Source organism: Aythya marila (genome assembly GCF_965140915.1).
Source record: "Aythya marila genome assembly, chromosome: 3".
In the NCBI taxonomy this organism is placed as follows: Eukaryota; Metazoa; Chordata; class Aves; order Anseriformes; family Anatidae; genus Aythya; species Aythya marila.
The window spans coordinates 40,224,848-40,247,287 of NC_139044.1; the positions used below are offsets into that span (position 1 = coordinate 40,224,848).

General features: G+C 34.5%; 1 protein-coding gene across 4 annotated transcripts in view; it reads right to left on the reverse strand.

Moving 5' to 3' along the window:
- MTA3 (metastasis associated 1 family member 3) overlaps positions 1 to 22,440 on the reverse strand; it is a 137,042-nt gene that overhangs the window by 85,657 nt on the left and 28,945 nt on the right. For all 4 annotated transcript variants that reach the window (XM_082757095.1, XM_082757092.1, XM_082757093.1 and 1 more), the window contains exons 5-6: positions 16,341 to 16,404; positions 15,037 to 15,154 (exon numbers count right to left, since the gene is read on the reverse strand). In XM_082757095.1, the coding sequence (XP_082613221.1) occupies positions 15,037 to 15,154; positions 16,341 to 16,404 (182 nt within the window). The remainder of the gene's footprint in view (positions 1 to 15,036; positions 15,155 to 16,340; positions 16,405 to 22,440) is intronic.

A 22,440-nucleotide genomic window follows, 5' to 3' on the forward strand; every position in this document is an offset into this window, starting at 1 on the left:
TCTTAACTGTAGAAGTATGAGAAAAGCCAGGACTTGGACAGGTCATGGTTCACACAAAGAAAAACATCATACAAACATAACACAGATGTTGAACTAAAAGATGTCACTCTCCTGAATCAAATTTTCAAAAAGACTTTTAAAATTGAACTATGACACCTTACTTCAAGTACGTGTAATTAATCATTACTACAAAACCTTGTTTTAACTGTTGATAAAGGCAAATCTGAAGCATTGCCAAACAATAGTTTAGAATGGCAGTAATAAATATACTTAAATCACAGAATCACAGAATCACAGAATTTCCTAGGTTGGAAGAGACCTCAAGGTCATCGAGTCCAACCTCCAACCTAACGCTAACAGCCCTCCACTAAACCACATCCCTAAGCTCTACATCTAAACGTCTTTTGAAGACTTCCAGGGATGGTGACTCCACCACTTCCCTGGGCAGCCTGTTCCAGTAAATACAATAAAAGCAACAGAATCTATACCAAAAGTATGTATGAAATATAATGCAATTGTTGCTATGATATTTAACTTTGAAAATATGTAAGACACGTGGGTTTCCAGAATATACGCAGCCTCTGCCAAAACACAGTTAAAATGCATGCCTCGATCCTGATTTTCTACCTAAATGGCAGGTATTGTCACATAAACATGAAGGGAAGGAACCTAAGCAGTTCAAATCATGGGAGCAGTCAAGCAGTGCAGTAGAAGTCCTTGAATAAAACCCTCAAGAACAGAGATGCATTGCAATTCATTGGTATGTCCTGAACATTCATATAAAACGATCATGTAAGATAAACAAGTCTTCTTTCCAGAGGCGATCTTCCAAAATGTTAATAATTTAAAGAAAAAAGTTTTCCTTGAGCTGTCTTTAACTATGTCTGAACAACACACTATAGGGTTTTTTAAATGTGGTAGACCCCTTTAAAGCTAAAACTTCATTTCTATCAACAACTCTACATTTACAATTTATGTCATTGAATCTGACGCGTAATTATAAGAAATTCAAACTGAACAGGTATCAAAATCACCACAGTATTCATTCATTCCTTATATTGCGAACAGTTGCAGACTCCAGGACAAATGGAATGGGGGAGTTCTACTTTTAACATTTTCAGTGTTGCATCTAAGAAGGCTCTAGAGTTCTGTTTTGTAAGTGTTACCTTCCCTCACCACCACCAACATACCAATTATCTCCTTTGGCTTCTGAAAAGTGCTAGGCTAATTTTTCGAATGCCTGGTATGTCCTATCAGTGTATCCAATTTATTTTGAGTACTACTTAAAATTTTGTTATAGCAAATCTAATCTAATTTTACTGGAAAACATTAGTAAATGGGCAGAAATATGCCAATCTTTCTCCTCATCAATCATTTGCTTTCTTCTCATGTTTTTCTTTTTAAAAAGCAAAACGGTAAGTTCTTCTTTAACAAAATTGAAGTTCTGCATTTTAGTTTGTTATTTTAATCAAAAGAAAACATGATCTCTCCCCACCCCAGCAAAAACAATTCTAAGTTTTACAAAACACAACAAATGAAACCTAAGCTATTAACCAAATGCCATTAAGTTGAACTACAGGAAATTAAAGATCTATTTAATCCTTTCGACTTTGCTTGCTGCAGATAAATAGCCCCAAGGTAACTTATACATTAGATTCAGAGGGTCTCTGTGTTGTTCTCAGGACATATCGCATGAAAACATGTTCTGTGAACACTTTCTCACAACACAGTTCTTAGTTTTACAGATTACAGAGCTGCAATACCGTATTCTTTTAAAAAACAAAATGGTTAAGAAATTCAGATATAAAATCTATAAAATTAAGTGTGAGCTAGGTGTGTGTGTGTTTGTTTTCTAAACAATTTTCAGGGAAACAATGCCAATTCCACTTCTAATGACTCACAATTGTTGACGTAACTGACTGAAAAATAGCCAGGAGAACATTTTCTGTTCTGATAACACTTGTCAGACACGATTTTTTCTTTTTTGTATTTTGTATAGTTTGCACTATATTTCAATTTTCTTCTTTTCACAAAGTAATTTAGCACTCACTTCGATCCAAACACCTAAACTAAACAGCAGCAGTGCTCAGCTTTCTGAGTGAATCCATCTTTTATGATTTGCAAAACAGAAGTACCACCTGCTCAAGCATCAAGATCCTTACGCAGGGCAGAAAATCTGTAATCGTGATTTTTTCGTCATACTAAGAAGGCAGGTGTAGCCATAGACCAACTGCCACCAGACCAATAATTTGTGCTGCAGAGTTTCCCCTGCTATTGAAATTCATCCAGCACTTGATAGAATCTCTCAAAATTAGCCATGAGGTTGATTCGTGTATTAATTATCCATACTCGTGAGACACCAAATACATAAACATGAAGGGCTCATAAATGTATAGGTATGTGCCAAGCATTAAGAATTATGGTACCCTAGCAGCCTTCCAGTAACTAAAGGAGGCCTACACTGAGAAGCTGGGGAAGGTCTCTTTCTCATGGAGCATAGAGGTTGGAACTAGACAATCTTTAAGGTCCTTTCCAAACCCAAAGCATTCCATGACTCCATTAACTGATCTCACTGGACTCTTGCCCTCTGTGATTCAGACATGAAGTTTTTTCACACCTGTGAAACAGGAACAGTATTTCTTCACTACATTGCAAGGATGTGAAACAGAGATTCCTTTCAATTATAACTGAAATACAGGATCAGATTTGGGAGATATAGTTTTTTACCAGATTTTGGCCAAAACTGTTGGGCAGTATAGTAACTGCAGGTAATCCTAAATATCTTTTCAAACACAAATTCGTGTGCTATTTAACATCACAAAAATGGACAACCAACCACTGAAAATGAGACTTTAATTTGTGAACCACCTTCTCATGCTGACATTTAGACTGCTGACAAACTTTTTCTGTAACTTACTGGAGAGAAAAATAGCATCACATTTGATTTTCTTGTACTGTTTAGCTACGAACAGAGTTCCAGATGTTAAAAGTGCCTGTCTAAAGTAAATCTAAACTTTCTCCTCCAATTACCAGTTCTTTAGTTCCCCTCTACAACAGCCAATGTATTTGTACATATAATGAAATATACATTTATATGCAGAGGTTAATTATCACAAAACATCACACAACTTTTTGCAAGCAACTGATGATGGAGGAGAGGAGAGAGCAAGCAGCATGTACAGCTTAACTGGAAAAGGTTACAAAATGCTGAAGTAATTGCCACCAAGAGAAGGAGTTCTACATGAAGGATAGGAAGAAAGATCTTTCAGATAAATGTAAAAAAATAATTTAATTAAAAAAAATAATAATAATTTAAATTTAACTAATGGCACTTAATGAGTTCAACTCTGTACACACTGAATTCATTGTAGACAGTTAGCTGGCTGTTGGTCTTAACTACTCAAAATCACAACCCTTTTCACTATAAATGCTCTGCAGATAATTCTTATTACTCATTTTTGACTTCCTCCCCCACACACACACGCGATTTATGATTCTTATCAGTACTGGTTAATCGAAAATCATACAGAAAATTTTTCAAAAATTTATGCTCAACTCTGAAAAAATAAAAATAATAAAAAAAAATATGTGCAAATAATTACTTTAATAAGAGAAGCATGAGAAAGCTTAGATTATTAAAAGTGTAGAAAATTACCTGTTTACTGTTCAACTGCAGAACAATTTCCCCTCACCCATCCCTGCTTAACTTGCCTGACAGAAGGATATCCAAGATTTCAGCTAGTCATTCAGATGAGTTCTATATTTATATAAATGTTCTGGTAAAACTCAATGTATGAGCATAATGCATGTATAAAGACTAGAAGTGAAGAAACAGTCTTTATAAAGACAGTATGTACAGAGACCACAAATCAAAGTTATCAGGTGATAGAAGACCATTATTGGCCTACAACAGGCAATTTAAACTGCTGCTGAGTATTTTCTAAGCCAATAAAACACGTACACTTCAATTGCCTCCTACCCTCTAGAGCTCTAGTCTATAAAAAATTCAGTCATTCTTCACTTGAGAAATCCTTTCCAAATTAAACTTCCTCCAACACCAAAGACTTTAGCACTCTCCCAGTGCTTGGTCTTACACTGCTTATAAATCAGAAACTGATGATCAAAAGGCAAGGTCTCACAAAGCACACAAAAGAACTTTAAATTCATCGAGTTTAAAAATCCCAGAATTAAACAGACTGAATTACTATTGAGCTCAAAACAAACTAAACTATAAGCAGTCAGTATGACCAACTTCTCCATAATGCAGCACCAAGAATGGCTGCAATAACTGTCCAGGGCTAGAAGAAAGGAACAAATAATGTTGACACTTTCTCAAAAACCCTGCAGAACAGTATGCAAAAAAGGAACTTCCACAGATGTAGGAAAACAGAGACATAATGTCCTAAAACCAGATCATTCCTCACTTTGTAATCCTTATGTTAAAGACACTTCTAGATAGAAACCCTACTGCTATGGGAAGGAAATATTAAAAATAGTCAGTCCTTTCATTTTAGCGTTTTATGGCAGTTCTAAAAGGCAATGACCTAAATTAACGTATTGCATAAAACCACAAGTCCTACTTCAGTTCAAAGGCAAGGGCAAGTATTCAAACGTTGAAGAGACACCAGAAATTCACCTTTATTTTGGAACTTTCTTTTTGTACTCCTTTGATATATGTGAATATATCTGAACGGTGTGATTTGCACCAAGATTTGTCCCCTCTTACCCCTGTTTTAGTTGATACTTTGTTAAGTTTAGCACTGTGAAGTAGTCTAGCACTAGTGAATACATCATCTCCAGATTGAATACAGAGAGATTGTAGCAGCTTTTCTGAATTCCTGAAATAACAATATATGAAGTCATGCAGTTTTCTGGAAAATACAGTGAAAAATGATACTACATATAACTTTACCATACTACATATAAATGTTATTATTTAATGATATTTAAAATACTTGTTTTGGAAAGAGGGATAGCACAAGACACAGACATTGTGTTCTTCAAAGACAACCAACCAAAAACCCACACTACTAAATTATAGTAAGATTTGTGGTCCTGCAATTTTTTTTTTGACATAAACAATGTTAAAAAATACGTGAAGCCCCTTTGACTACAGTATGCTGAGGATGAATAGTCCTGTTTGCTTGCATAAATTTAAGCCAAATATATAATTCAGATGGTAACTTTTTCTTTACGATGAAATGTATTTTGAATTATTCAAGTGTAAAAACACATTTCATCTGCATTTGACATTTGTTTTTCATCTTAAAGAGAAAACCATTCTGTAAAAGTTTGTTCTTTTAAAAAATGGTTACAGTAAAATGGCAAAGGAAACAAAAAAACCTGAACTTACAATAAGCCCATTTAGGCAAAGTTACTGAGGTAGAAAAATACAGCAAAGTCAATTAAACCCTAAGATGTTGTGTTACAGCCTGAAAGGTGATTTGCAAGTGCTCAGTGCAAGGCATTACTTGGGATAATAAGCACATACAGAGCATGCAATAAATAACTGTATCCTTTGTAAAGCCAGCTACCAGACAGAACTCATTTGGTATTTGAACAACCTCAGAGAAGGCTCTATAGCCATTATTAATAAAGACATCTTTCCAACAGCAATCATTCACAATCTTCCACACCAACAGCACAGCACAGACCATTCATCTCGCACTGCAACCAGCAGGCTGAAGAGAGGATAGCAATTTAATCATTTCCTTCAAGTTGTTGAAAAATAAGATGTTCATAATAAACATATGAAAAGAATAAGAACTGATGAAGGTCTCCTTAAAATGATAAATATAGCAGGTAATCATAGATCTCTTGTTAGGAAGGTTAAAACTGACTTCAAGTATAAACCAACCTCAAGAAATTATTATTTTATTTTTATTTTTATTTTATTTTATTTTATTTTTTACAACTGGGGACAGGGACAATAAAAAAAACAACAAAAAAAAAAACAACCTACTGCAACAATCCCCAAACAAACAAAAAAAACCATGAATAATTCCTCTCAAACTGTTGAACAGTTTTTATAAGATGCAGTTACTGAGCAGCACAATTTCCAGCTCTTCTAATTTATCATTTGTCTTGTAACATGGAAGTTGAGAATGATCTGAAAACTCAACTCCAAGAATAAACAACTACCACATATATATTATAAAGAAACAACATAATACATGTAATTGCTTGTTTGATTAAAATTATGTATGTATTTAACTAACCCACGGAGTTGTACCAAAATGCAACAAAAATTATAAAAATTACTATGCAACCCAAAAGACAGATGCATATTTTTGTTTCAAACCTATTTGTGTTACATTAAAGGCTTCATTAAATGCCGTGTTTCATAAAGCAGTCTCCTAACATCTAATTAAGCTTCTGTACTATGTGGCTGCAACACTAAACTACAGATTTACATTGCATCTGCTAAGTTAGGAAAAAGTAAGTGAAGTCTTTACTGAAAACAGGCACAAAGAGGCCATTTATGTGTTCTGTTTAATTTATAATAAAACTGATTAAAGAGCCTGTAAACACACATTTAATTGCCCAGAACGTAAATCACCCAGCTCACTAGAAGAGACTGCCAAAAGAGAAGGGTATTATAACCTCTTAAAATTTGACACAATCAACACTGTAAAAGAGCATTTTACTATTACTGATGACTGCATTTGACAGTTAATTGTGGAAAAAAAACTTCACTGAGTTTAGTAAAAAGAAAAGAAAAATCTGTAAACCATACAAGAGACAACCATATTTAAATCTGCTCAAGAAACAGTTCCTTCTGAACAAGACTTTTGATGTTAAGTCAAAAGTACAACCAAGACAAACTCCGTTTGAGAACAAAATATATTTGAGTACACATAAAAAAAAAATTATTCTGGTGTATTTATTACCCTTGTTGAGATTCATCTCATCTAACCTCTAATCTACTTTAGATGTCCATCTTCAGGTGAGATGAATCATGTCTAGGCATCGTTTTTCTGCTTTGACCATAAAGGAATCTTACTGAGTTAGCAGAATTGTACACTTTATGTCTGGTGCTCCATTGGTGTTCATCTATCACAAGCAGCAGTTTCTGAATCTGGCTGCAGTATCCCTTGTTCCATCTTCTAACACTTAATTACTTACTTCATTAAAATGGGAAGTCCTCATCTTCTACTTGAGCCTGTAACCCTCAAAGATCTCTTTGCTTATGATCTATTTTGGATAATATTTTGAAATTGTCATTTATTTTGCTGGAAACTTAACAAATTCTTCCGTAACTTTGAAGCCTCAATTCGTTTCACACTGAATTTTCTGAAATAGATTTTTACACGACTCTGGGGCATTTTACAGAAGGAAATACAAGGAAATACAAACATTTTCTTCTACACTTGCAACTGTTGTCACCTACTATGTATGCACAGGAAACACAATTTTTTTTCTTTGATGATCATACACAAGGAACTGAGTTTAAACTAAATCTGGCAACTTATTCTTGCAACTACAATTTGGTTCATTCACAAAGGAAACGTTAACTATTCCCGAACCACATACTCCCCAAATTATCAACGCTGAAAATTTCTTAAAGCAAAAGGTTAGATGTTTCGTATTTCTGAACTAATGAACTAATAGAAAAAAATAGAAACATTTTGTTGGCCGACTTATCATTGAATTTATTTTTTACAAACTGCCTGCTTTATTAATGCACACAGTTCACATATCCAGAAATTGTCAGAGAACTGATCACTTAGCACAAGCTACATACCATATTTTCTGAAAACTGATAGGACAGTAAGGCTATATTTGTTTATCCTGTCAGACATTTCTCATAACCACATCTGTCATCTGTCCACATAGTCCTTAAACACGGCTCTCCAACTTTTAACACTTAAATATCTGAATACTTAATATTGTAAAAATAATTCGTATTACCTGAATCAAAAAGGCATGATTTTTATCTTCGTTATTACAGAATGAAATCATTGCAACTACATAAAAATTAGCAGAGTTAATCCAGCACACACACTTTTGACAAGTGAAGCATTTGCACCCTTCAAACAACTCTTGCAGTTCTCAGCCTAGTATGAGAAATTTTCAAGTCCAGCTGTGGTTCTTTCAATAAATGGAAGCATTATACACCATGAAATAACTGAACAGATCCCTCCTCATGAGATCACAGCTATGTTCCATTATTCTAAAACCAATTTTTCATTTACTAAACGAAAATAGAATTTTAGTGTATATGGAAGCATTTAAAAGAACCAGGGAAAAAAAAATACATTGCATCTAAGCATCCTGAACTTCCATAATATTAAAATCTAAGCAGTATATAAATGAATGTCTTATCTGTCTTTTCACTTGGAAGTTTTTAAACTTAAAATCCTGGAATTTTAATATTCTCAAACATTAAAAGACCTGAACTCTCAGTTTAATCGTTTCCATCTGATCTATTTAAAACAACATGCTCTTGCAGCTGAGTTGGTATAAGAAGAAGAAAAAAAAAAAAAAGAGATAAAACATTAGAAAATGCCTCTAAAGGAATAACTTTGTTCTCTTTCAAAACAGAAGTTTTAGAAGTCTTGGATATATATTCTCAGAACATCATCCAAAATTTACAGCTTAAATTTCCCCAAATGCTCTTCTTCTTCCTATTTCCTCAGCTACTTGAACTCCATTAATTCTAAAATGCCTTGCCTTCAAGAAATAGAATTGAGTGTAGAGCAAGCACTACTTCTAGGCTCTCTCGATATTTTCAGATGTGCAACAGGGACTCTGTGTTTTTATACAGATACTTTGAAGGTAGTTTATTTCAGTTATTAAAAAAAAAAAAAAAAAAGCTTCAAACAGAACATCATTGGTACAGGCTGCTACTTGTGCTATCTCAGAGATTTTAACTTCTCTTCCTTTGTATAACTTAGTAAGAGGTTGGTCCTCATCTCCTCATTTCCTCCTCCCTGCCAAATCCAAACTCCTTCTACGGGTTTAAATGGCTGAAGAGCACCTAATTGCATCAGATTCCCGCACCACTAACAATTCCCCAGAAGAGGGGTCTCCTTTTAAACCCAGACACAAGAGATAAGCAGCACTGGGTTAGGACCTGGACTGCAGCTGGGAGGGGACCATTAGCATCACAGAAGCTCCAGGTAGCCTCTCACAGATGCTCAGTTACAGTGATTCTGATTAAGATCACCACTCCAGGCTGACTGGAACAGGGATTTGCAATGCCACTGCTGGTAGTATTATTCTATTACTGCTAGTAGTACTTAACACAGCAGCCAGTTCTCTAGATAAACCTTTAAACCAGATCATTCCTTGCCACACCTGCCAACCCCTCTGGATATGCCATATGCCTCTGTATGAAGACTGAAGTCTCATTTCCCACTGACCACCCATCAACCATCACCCTGCCCGCTCTGACATGCCTGTTTTGCCCAGTGACCTCTAGCTCCATACAGCTTGCTTCTCCCTTTGCTGTATTACGCAGGAGTGAAGAACTTGGCTTTCTGCATCCTCACAGCAGGCATTATGAACACATGAGGATGAGCTGTGAGAAGCTGATGCTGCAACACAGGCAATTAATTAGCAGTGAAGTGTTCTTACCAGGCACCTTCCACTGTTCAGATAAGTGTTTGCTCACTGACTGTTAGGACCAGCTGCCACTATGCTGCTGTCCATTGCAACATAGGTTGCCAAGCTTTGTGTTCCCAAAGACACACTTCGAACACCCAAACAACTTAAGACAGGCAGATAAAATTCAGAAGCTACTTCCCTCTACAATCTACTTTCTGGCTTGTGGTTTTGTGTTAAATCTCAGGAACTACCTTATGTTCTTACAAGAGAGAAATAAAATTTTTAAAGACTGGTGGTTGCTCTGTTACCTGCATCACACTACACACACATAACGCTTTTTCATATATTACAATATGGATAAACAAATTATACTGAAGATTGTTGATATGTATTAATGCTGTTAGCTTAATATTAGTGTTTGAACATGCTAATCTTTGGGTGTTCCTTGTATTTTTAGGATGAGATTTACTAAAAGCTCACGGTGTTGTCTCAAAGCTTAACAGAAAAATCAGATGATACTGAGTAAACTAAAATCAACAGTGACTGAACACATACTAAGAAGTTACCCAGAACCATAACTACATCATACCGAGTAGCCGTTTGAGGTTCCTCTTGAAAAAAAAAATAATTAAAAAACAAACAAACAAACATCACACTGAGGAGGAACATGGTTCTCAGTATATAAAACAGGGATAAATAAAACCTGTCAATGATGATAGCAATTTGTTCATATTCAGAACAGTTTATGAAAGTATGCCTTTTAACCAAATAACAAAAAAAATTATATGCCCAGAATTGGATGGAAATTGTTTATTTTATTTATTTTTCTTTATTTTGTTGGAGGGGAAAAGAGGAGAATAGATTGTTTTTAATTTCTTTAAAACAAAACAAAACCAACACTTTTCTCTAGAGTAACAATACCTAAACTTACTAGTCACCTCATTGCTGATCAGATACAGCGCGTAGATGCACCAAAACCCAACTACAGCAGAGAACCAAGCACCTTGCCACTAAGGGAAGGAGACAAGGGATGCTTGATATAAGATGCTCTCTACCCAAATGAGTGCTTTGGTTCTCTGAGATAAACCTTTTTATTCTTGCTTTGTACAGAAGAATACAATGTTATCCCACACTGGGAACAGATTTGAAAATAAACAACTATTAGATTGATGGAACAAACAACCAGAGAATGTGTGGATAAAAGAGAAAGGACATTATTTACAATAATACGAGCCAGAAATTAAGCTAGTACTCTGGAATAGTCTCCTGTTCTTCATTACACTAAAAAGCAAGTAACAACACTCACAATCTTCAAAGTGAAAGTCTAGCAAGACTGGAGCAATTGGTATAGGGAGAGAAGAAACAGTTTCATCCAACCGTTTTATCATTCCCTGTGCGACCAACCCATGGTTTTACTCTCAAATGTGCTTATAGCAAAGATCACAGACTGTTGAAATCCAGTCTGGTCTTTCTACAAAGCTATAGTCTTCACTAAGTGTAGTTTTTCCAAGCGATTTAGCTAAACCACCACAAACACAAGCAGTGTAGATAAACAATGCTTAGACATTTTCTATCAGATTTAAACTTAGTTTATATTTGTTTGCTGTAAGGTTGCAGAGGATTATTCTTCCACAAATAAATCTTCTTCTTAAAATTCTTTTTAAGCACTCAACAAGTTTCTAAAGGGCTTCAGAGGCTTATAAGCTTCTCCTTATTAGCTTCTTTCATGCACTATCAGCTTTTAATGCCATCTTCACCTATCATCTGATCCACTGCAGACGCAATTCTGAGTGTTAGCTTAACAAGCAACTGTTTGTACTTCTACATGCATGTCCCTGTATCTTATTTCCTTTTTTTTTTTTTTTTTTGGTATTTTTCTTATTTCTTATTATTTTCTTATTGTATTTTTCTTATTTCTGCTATTTAGAACCTATTCTCAAAGGATTTATCTCTTCATATGACTTTCTATGGCACTCATAACTACAAAATTCACACTTCATAAACACTGCTTTTAAACACTCCCTCTACTTATTTTTCTTCTCACATACAAGCAACTCAGTCTCTGAAAGACTGTCAGAGCCACATGTGACTTCCAGGCATCCAGTTGGAGATATCCACAACTTAATTAATCATCATTCAGCAGCTGTATTCTCAAGGTATTAGGCCATACCATCTGTATTTTCTTTCCCTTAAAAGAACATATATATTTCCTCTAAATAGTTAATTCTGCTGGATGACATTCTGAAATAACCCACACAACATCAGCAACAGGCAGACGGAGATCAGAGATGGAAGAGAGATTGGTGAGAAAACCAAGTCTTAGAGAAGCGAGGGGGGGAAGATTACAGGAAAACATAGGATTCTAAAATTAAACTCAACTTATCCATACATCTGTTGAAACATACCCTACGCTACTGTTGAAAAGAATATTTCTTAATTTTATTATAGTTACAGCTCAGAAGATAAATATATACAAATAATTTCATGGTTTCTTTTGGCTAAATACTGTTCACAGTGACATGAACTGAGCTGTCACAGCCCCGCATTTCTGCAAATCTGATCCTCTGTTTTAATCTAGTATCCAGAATTATGACTCCAGCCTGTAGTGGGAACCCAACAGTCAAAGCTACACCCTCCATGCAAGTCTGTTCTGCAATACATATTCTCTAGGAAGTAAAGAGGTCCTGAAAATTTGAACTTCCCACAACCTCCCCTAGAATAGGCAGCATATCATTCTTCAATAAGCACAAAAAAGCCACAGTAGCCCATTCAGACAGGAAAATAAATGATAGGAAAATCAATGCAAAAATGAATGCAAGTTTTTAGACTACTAGAATCCATCGTGTGTTTACGTCAAAATATTTGGATATTTATAGAGGACATGGAAGGGCTTTCACGGTTCAAAGAACATTTTCATTTATCAGCCACTTTGTGGCTGGTCTTCTGAAAGCTAATCAGAACTGGCATGCTTTCACTCATTTGGATTGTGTTTATATGCTAGTAAGACAAATAGAAAAAACTGATGGCATGTGCACCTTTTTTTTTTTTTCCTTCTCCTTTTATAGCTCTGGGGAATTTCTGTAAACAAAATATGCCTACAACAACCTCCAAAAAGATATACTTTCTGTCATGGAAATTTTAAGGTATGTGATTTAATTTAGCAAATGTTTTGTATTGTATAACACCATTATACCACTAATAAAAGACCTGATTTTTCTTAGGAGATCCATCACCTGAAGTTGTCTAAATTCTGTTTCTACACAGGTGATTGTTTTAGGCTTTTTTTTTTTTTTTTTTTTTTTTAAGAAAAAAAGACATGACATTTTACACCCAAAGAATTGTATATTGTTGCATAAAAACTTGGACATAAATTATTAGCCACTTTTTAAAGTATAGGTTGAAAAAAATCATTTAAAGATTCAGAAATCTTCACAGAATCTCATGTCTGCAAAACGCATCTATTTTATTCCATTAATTTTAAACATAGGTTAATATATATATATATATATATATATATATATATATATATATATATATATATATATATTTTGTGAATGAAAATGTTTGACAGTGAATGATTAACTTCCACACTGTCAGCTTACATAGAGACACAGCATCAGCTGAATCATTTCCTTTTCCTTGAAGGTCAGAAGGCTATAGAAACACAGTAGGTAACGATCAGCCAAATATACAACAATCTAGATATTTTTATCCTCCCACAGCCACCGAAAGTAAGCATAAATTAATCAAAGTTAACTAGCACAGAAGATCTATAATACCTCCAGATTTTTGGTTTGTGAACAACTTAGTGTTTCTGAATTTTAATAATTGATGGATTCTTACTGCCTACTGAAGACAGCAATGAGAATTTATCACTTACTGCACTTTGGGGATTAACATGGTGTGGGAAAAAAAAAAAAAAAAAAAAAAGAGTAACATGCAGTTGCATGAAGTCCAGTCTTCACGAAGTAAAACTTAACATCTTCTAATATTTTTTTTTTCTGAAGTCTAATTCCAAGCTAAGTAAAATTTTCATGGGAAAAACATTTACTTTAGATGTATTATTTATTATTCCATAAGCTAAGCTCTATTGTTAGCAATTAAAGTAGCAGAATTCAGCTGGGGAAAAAAAAAAAAAAAAAAAAAAAACCTTCCTCCCTGGCAGACAGTTCATCCTCTAAACCCCAACAACTCAGCGAGCTACTTCAGAACCACATCAATGCTTCCTGGTTACTTGATATGATATTGATATTGAGACATTTTCTTAGTCCTCTAAGAAGCTTTCCTCTTGAGCATATAACTGTCTACATAATTATTTCGTTTTCTACAACAGGCACATTTTACAGCAAGAATAGAAGTGCATCATATTCTAGACAAAATCTTGTTCTTAACAAGGTCTTTACTCTTCATGAACAAACCTGGAAAAGTCCTCCTATAAGTTATCTTTGGCTATTAAAATAATAGCCAAATATAAATATAAATAAAATAACCTAATAACAACAACGCACATGAACTAATAAAATGTATCTACAGTAAAATAATCTCCCACTTGCCAGAAATCAAATCTTTTTTTTTTTTTTAAATAAAGTTAATTAAGTAAGTTTTGCAGAAATCGTACTTGTTTTTTTAACAAGAGACAACAAGTACAGCAGGCAAAAAGCCCATCTCACATGGAAAACACCCCATTTAAAATTACAAATGTATGTATTTTGGATATTCAGAATTCTTTTGTCTTAAGTTACATTCCTGTTGCATAATCTTTTCCAATTAAGGAATAAACATCAACATTCTTAAAAATAGTACTTGTCTAGGTATTTCTAAGAAAACTTTTTATTTTGTTAGTACACATTTCACTGACAAAAAAAATGCTCATTTTAAGATTTACTAGGTAAATATAATTGCAAACACAGGCATCTGCTCATGCAAACATCAAAATTCTTAATAGATAATTTACTTCAAATTTTGTTTAAAAAAAAAAGTTGCTATGTAGCAGAAGACTAAGGCACAAGTATTTGTTCTGGACTGAAAAAGATCCAATCATTTTTGAAGATGTGCCAAGGCTCAAAACGTTTGTTTCAGTCGTGGTAAAGAACAGCCAATACGATTTAATGCAAGACAATACCTTAAAATATGAAATCATATAGGCATACATTCCGTATTCAGTCTATATTCTTTCTCTCCCTATTAGAACGCTTTTCACTTATCCTGTTAACTGTGTTGTTAATTCTACAGAACAAGCTGGCCTTCAGTGCCTTCTTTCCATGAGGCATTCATGAAACTGGACTATAAAGTTAGATAAATAAACAAACATGTAAATTGTTATGCACAGACTCTACAGGACAGTGCCTTTCCCACAGCTATTCAAGCAGCATCTCCTCATAGCATCTCTCTGCCTCAATAGTGACTAGTTAAGTTCAGAATGCTAACATAAATAATAATGCAAGGTAACTATTTATTTATTTAACCATCCAAAGAGCAAATATTTACCTTCTGCAAGCATGTCAGGCACATCTGCTTGGTATCTAGGCCCCACTCTGATTTCTCCCTTGTCTGCTAAAAGCGTTTTCAGTGATGGATCATACACCAATGAATAAAAAAAAGTATCCTAAAAAAGAAGACACATTTGCAACAGCATAATGAATTTTAAAATTAGCTTTGTAGATCTACCTCACTTTCCATGTGAAAATTATTCCAGTAACCCTTATAATACACTTTTACAGACTACAGGTTTGGTACAAGAAGAAACATTTTGAAATATTCATCTTGACTTTAAATAATGCAGATGTTTCATGCATACTTTTACATGGCTAATCAAAGCTTTTCTCACTGCTCTAAGTTATTTCAGAACAGAGCAATGGTGAAAAGATTCATACTCAAAAACTCTTTTTTTTTTCCGAATCTATTGAAAGACGTTAACCATTTTCTGGATTTCCGATTTCCTTTCCTAAATACCTCTGCCAAACAGCATATAAAACTGTCAGCGTCTGAGAAGGGTTTACACAAAAATAGTATTGACATATCTGATACAGTCATTTGCAGCATAGGATAAATGTTGTTCTCAGAAACATTTTTCAGATTATCAGTGGTTTTGGTGTAGAAATATGAAAGTAAAGACACATTAAGTACAGCTAAAAAACACTGTCTGCCTGACAATATATAGACATTCCAAGGGGAAATGAAATTATGTTTAAAGGTATTTTATAGTAGAAAGCTAGTTTAAAAGATTATCTTTCAAAGTCATGGGGATTTTTTTTTTGCCTCTAGCAAGGCTAAACACCTTAACTTTCTTCCACTGAAAATGAAAGCAGAGGAGATATTTTTAATTGAGTTCAGAACACTTAAACTCTTATACTAAGTTACCCTCTAGAGGACCCTCCGTCTCTGCGTCTACTGACTACAGAGTATGATATTTTGAGTATGGAAGACTGGTATTCCTTGAACACTCAAGGCAGGAGGAAAAAAAACAACAAAAAACACATTGTAAATATCCACTACATGAAAAAGTCTGTTTATTTCTCCTTTATAAGATAACACAAGTAAGTTTGAGATAATTATTTTCTAAGTACAATAAAATGCATAACAGAACTGTAATGTGTCATTTCAGTTTTTGTTCCTTAACACTTTCAAAATCAGTGGTTTTAATGTAACATTTTTCTACCTTCAAGAAAACAGTTTTAAAGTGTTTGCCCATTTACTGATATTAAAGCTGTAAAAACAAATAAAAAATTAAATAACAGAAAAAAAATTAAAATCATTGCAACATTTACACAAATAGAAGCCACAGATATTACCTCTTTCTCCAGATATGACAACACAGATTCCGTCTCATTCAGAAGTGCAACACTGCATTTTCCCCTACATAAACACAAGGAAGAACTGTTACTTTTGTAAAGCTGAAATTTTTGTCAAGTCAAAAACCTGCAAGAAAATAAACTAGATATATTTTAAGCTTTAACATTGAAAATGCAGTAAAATGCACTTTGCCATACTTTACTATCTTAAAATTAACATCAAAGCAACATAATGAACTGCGTACAATCTCAAACATTCAATTATTTAAGAATTCTACAGAATTGGGAAACAGTTTCAGAAATAGAGAAGCAACAAAGGAACAAGAGGTACTGTAGCTAACGCTAAGTACACATGCCATTAATAAAAAGCCCTGGCTGAATGAAACATCACCTCCTAGACTAAAAGACAAAAGCAAGCCTAAAGCCTGTTCACCTGCTAAAACAGAATCTCTAGCAGGAAACTACTGTCGTTTTCCCAGTTCTTTACAGTTTTCCACTTTTTATTAAAGCATGGTCTTAAATGTGGTTTTTGTTTGTTTGTTTAGGTTTATTTTATTTAGTAGCTGGTTTCAAAAAACTAGTACCAACAAAAAGAACCCCAAAATAAATCCTTGAGGTTCCAAAGAAAGCCTCAGATTTAAAAAGAAAATGTCCCTATTGTAGGGGCTCTGGAACCAGGAGTATTAGGGCAGAAAACTCCTAGTTTAAGTTCAAATAAATAAGAGGACATTCAAAATGTCTTATCTTACGGCAGCACAAACCCATCCTTCCCTCAAAGCAGGTACTGTGCAACTTCATGCATCCTCACCACTGTCCCAGTAGAAAACCTAACTGTCCATCTCATTCCTTATACCCACCCCTTCTTTCTCAAAATTTCTATGGTTCTTTTTGTTTGTTTTGAAACAGGACTAAATCTTAGGAAATCTAGAGATATGGTTCAAGAAAGCACCCAGAAGTTTAGAATCGAATGTGAACTCTAATATCCAGTGATTGTAAGCCCTTCATAAAAACTTCTGCTGTTGTATCTCAACTTTCCACAAATTGTGAGGAAAAACCTAACCTGCCACATGTAACCAATACAGAGCAAAAACAGTACTAAATTTCAGCGCTGGCTTTTCTCAGTCATTAAATTTCTTAAATGTGTGCTCTGACACCATCACCACTGCTTTAGTAATGAAAAGGTTAACGTACAGCACATGAAATCAGTTCCCGTAAGTCAGATAGAAGCCTTACTAACCAGTCTGGCTGAATGACTGTGAAAGGAAATTAAAGCAATTCATAAGAAAACTTAACAAGCCTCTTCAACATGGCGCTGTAATTTTAATGATGTACTAACATTTAGTCATGTATGACTTAAAGGGACACCAAATCCTTGTTCCTGTTAAACAAACAGCATCTACTGCTAGCACTAATATGAGAAAAGAAGTTTAAGTCCACGTAATGGTATGCCTTCATTCATTTTTAATCCAAGAACATCTAAAAAAAAGTTAAATCGAGATACCTCAGTGACTATACTGCTTATTTAACTCAGACATTCCAAGCGGCAAATACACTTGCAAGGGAAACAGCTATTTGGAATAATTCATGAAAAACAAATAAGCATGTAAAAGAGAGCAAACCAAACCTGAAAGACAGTGCAACTAAGTAAAGGTATGACACTGTTCTGGATGAGATTTAAGTTTTTAATATTGATTTTTTGTCAACATATAGTTGAAAAAGAACATTATAGGGGTGCTGGCCTACAAGGTGCTTCCCTGTGTTACTGAACCCACTTAGTCCCTCGTGCTATTCCTAAGTGGGTTATTTATCCCCACTACCAGTGCTGGGAGGCTGTTTCAGAACCTCATTCTCCTAAAGTTATGAAATTTCTAAGTATCAGTTTTATTTTATTCAAGACCAGTTTATATTATTTCACTTTCACGTCAGCACTCTCCTCCTGCTCTTCTTCCTCTTATGCCTACTCACTCTTTAAGCCCAATTCCAAACCAAAATCGTATTTTAATCTTTATACTGCTAGGTTAAATGAGCCTAGGTTTCAAGTCACTGTCTCAAAGAAGAGGCTCCTTATTCCTTGGATCATCATACACACACAATTTTTTTTCAGTAATTCCTAGCTTGAAGATAAGCGACCCAAACTAGAAACAATACGAGGTTTTAACAATGCCCAATGAACTCAAAGTACTTTGCCTTTTTAACGGTAATATTTCTAATGATTAACCATAAGATCCTATTAATTTCTTCCATGGCCACATTAAAATGCTAACTACCACATTGTTGTGTAAGCTACCAGTGGAAAGCTTCCTGCTATTCAGCTCTGCCACAGATCTGCCATATATCTGCCCAGATAGATAATGCAACAAGAATTTGACCCTACCTTTCTCATCCCTTTCTCCCGCCAACCCTTCAGCCTCAAATTCCTCTGCCTCTGACTTCGCTGCAAATGATCTATTTATTTTTATCTAATGGCATTTTAAAAAAAAACACACATAGATAAGGATGAAAAATGGTAAGGGTGCTGAATCATCTTGCTTACAACTGACATTTTTTATGCTATCACTTTCAGCTGAGTATATAATAACTTTATAACAACATATTTCTCCTTAAATACATCACCTTGCATTTCATGCACCAAAGTCTTATTCAACTTCCATCAATTTAGTTGCTATTCACCATATGGTCCTAGTAGCCTTACACATATAGACAGAACCTATCCCACAACTCCCTTCTCCTATTTGTAACAAACCAGCACACAAATAAACATTAGAGAAGATATAAGTTACGTCAGGGACCTCTTTGATTTAAGAGGGTAACACCCGAGAAGTTATTGTGAAAAGCCCTCATTCATTTCAGAAAATGTTGACTGTTAAGCTCAACTGTAAAATATCACGTGCCAACTACTAATTGCTGGTCATTAAGCAAAAATACCAAGCTAACATCTTACTTGTTACTGCTGGACAGCATGGGAAATTAGGTTAAAAAATTCATTAAGTCTGTAGTGTATCACCTCCTGAATTTCTTTCAGTCTTATTATTTGTCAGGAGAATCACAACCTTACATGGAAATGGTGGGAATAAATAAATAAATAAACAAATAAACAAATAAATAAATAAATAAATAAATAAATCCGAGCACAGCACACAACAGCAGATTAGAAGATTCCTGCAGCAGAGAGCTAGGAAAACGCCTCTATAATCAATCATGTCTTTGGATGTTTTTTGAAGCTTTTGACCTTGATAATTCCAGAACATTTATGTCTAAAGATTAATTATATGCTATATGATGAAGTAAGTTAATCTATTTTAACTTTTTTTTTTTTTTTTTTTTTTTTTTTTTAAGTATTAAAGGCTGAATACGAATTTACTTTCCAGTTTGCTTCAGTTCTGTAGAGCTCTAGTATGCTCTCTCTCCAGTACAGCCTACCCTTATTTAAGTGCAATTATTGTTGAGGCTTTCCTTCACCTGTCATCGTGGCTGAAAGGGCAGTGACTGACCTTATATCTTACTGTTGGAAATTCACAAAGCTTCATTAAGACAAAAGATTAATTTCCACAGCACATCTTCTAAGTGAGTAAGTTTCTGTTTGATGTTGCATTTATTTGCAGAGCATTTTAACCATCTAATGGCTGGAGTCATGCATACAAATAGCGTTTTTTTTAAATGTATATGCATTTCAAATGAATGGATTATAGTGTCAAAAAAAAAAAAAGGAAAAAAACACGTAAAGCTAGACCTACAGTGGTAATCCAACGCTAAAATGAAAAAAAAAAAAAAAAAGAAAAATAATAATAACTAAATACAATGTAAAAATGGAGTAAAAATAATTTTTAAAGATCCATATTATGGTTACCAGTTTCTGTGATTGACAAGCATGAAACACTTATTACAGGTTAGTTAGAATATTAACCAAAGGCATAGAACCCCTACCATTTACATATCCCCACCCAGAAAATCCTCTAAGCCTACTGGAAATGGCCTAGTGGGTTGAACAAAAGCATCTAGCTCTGGATCTTGTCTCTGAAATCTCTCAACCATGTATACTGCAGAAAGACCTCAATACAGATTGACAGTGATGTGTCCCTAAGTGTTCTCCAACCACCACTGTACTCCTCATCCTTTCTTCCAATACTAGTAATCAAAATGCCATATGAGGAAGTTAGTAGGGTTTAAACCACATCACAACAAGACTGAGTGAAAAGATACGGATTTTTTCACCTACTGCATGTATTTAAAAAGTTTTATAAGCTTCTCTGAATATGAATATAATATTCTCCTCCTCACAGCGTTCTATAACTGCATTTATTAATGTTTTAGGGACAATTTCAGGTAACAGTAATAGATAGAGCTATAGCAAATAAAGCATCAGTATGACAAGATAAAATCAACTATACTAACCTAGAAAGAGGAAAAAAAAAAAGGGTGGGGGGTGGACCTGGCTAATCACAGAGATATATACTGCATTTACTAGATTGTAAGATCAGTTACACACCAAAACAATATTCTATTTGCAAGGACTGTAGGATTTCTGAAGTTTTCAAGTACTATTTAGACTAGCAAAGTATAATATAACAGTTACATTGCTTTATTGTTGAAAACTCCTTCCTGAAGCCTGTCACAAGAAATAATTAAGGTCAAAATTACAAAGTATTACCCAGCTTCAGTGAAACAGTAAGAAAAATAAATAAAATTGAGTTGTCTAATATTTATTCAGATATGAAACCTGCTTCTCCAACTGTGAGTCTAATTTTAGCTATATTTCCTCTACCAAGCAGAACCCCTGAATTAACTGCTAACAGGGAAAATTACTAGTAAATAGCATCAGAAGAGATCAGTGATGTTGAGATTACATTCCTGATTTTGACCTTTTTCTCTACTACTCAGAGAAATTATTTTTATTTCCTACAGAATTAGGCAGAGCTGATCTTGTAGGAATACTGAGGGGAGCTTTCGGATACCTCAGCAATGTACAAATACCTGCAAACAAAAAATAAGTTAGCTTTTATGTCTTCACTTACAATTTAATTCTGACAAGATGAAATTGTCCCTTCAGAATGCTTTCTGCTCTTGGATGTACTTAAACGTATTTAAACTGATCACAGATAAAAAGTTCTTCCATTTATCTGGCAATATCAACAAAACTTCTCACAGTATTAAATCAGTCAAAAATAAAAAGTAATTTACAGGTCTTGCAGTAAAAGGAGAGAAGAAAGCTTACCTATGTGTAATGCTCACGGTATTACCAGCCCCTATCACACAAACCACTCAGGATTCAACCACATCCCCTGGTCTAAGAACCAGAGATACAACTTTTAACTTTTTTCTTTCTTTTAACCATTAACCATGTGAAAGCTGTTTTCACACATTAGCCCTTCCTTCATTGCCATGTGTTACAAATTCTTGCCAGGTTGTAAATTTTCTACTGTGTATTTCAGCCAACTCCACCAATATGCTGTGAATTCCTGACCACTTTGGCACATCAGCTGAGGGACATGTTATGGCCTACTTCTTCATGCTTTCACCCTGCTTCTGTTATTTGAACAGAGCCATCAAAGAACAACGCAAATACTTCCCACAAATAAACTCCAAAACACAGTTTTAGGAAAAGTGGTTTTTATAAAATGTTTTCAACTGTTCCGGCAGAAAGCCCCATAGTCCCAAAACCAAAATGCTAACCACCTACAGCTGAAACAGCAAATAAACAGAGACACTAATGAGGATTATAAAAACATACATTGTGGTAGGTAGCAGTCCCAGTGGAGTGAACAGAAGATTTTTCCCCCTGTTTTTAGGAGGTTATTTGTCTGTGGTATTTTGTTTTGTTGGTGGTGGCTTTTGTTTGTTTGTCTTTTAACTGTGGAACAAAGAAGAGGAGAATAAACAGAAAACTGGGAAATAAATGGCAGATTTGTGAGACACTCAGATACGACTGTCGCAGACAATTCAGTAAGGAGCTGATGAAAATGAACAGTCTATGTGAAATGTCAACATCTGAGTCCTGAAGCAGAGATTTCAAAGCAAGTAAGTAGAGAGAGGGTCTAATGGGCCTTGAAAATTAAAGACAAAAACTGTGCCATGTTTGAGTAAGACCCAATGGAGGAATGAA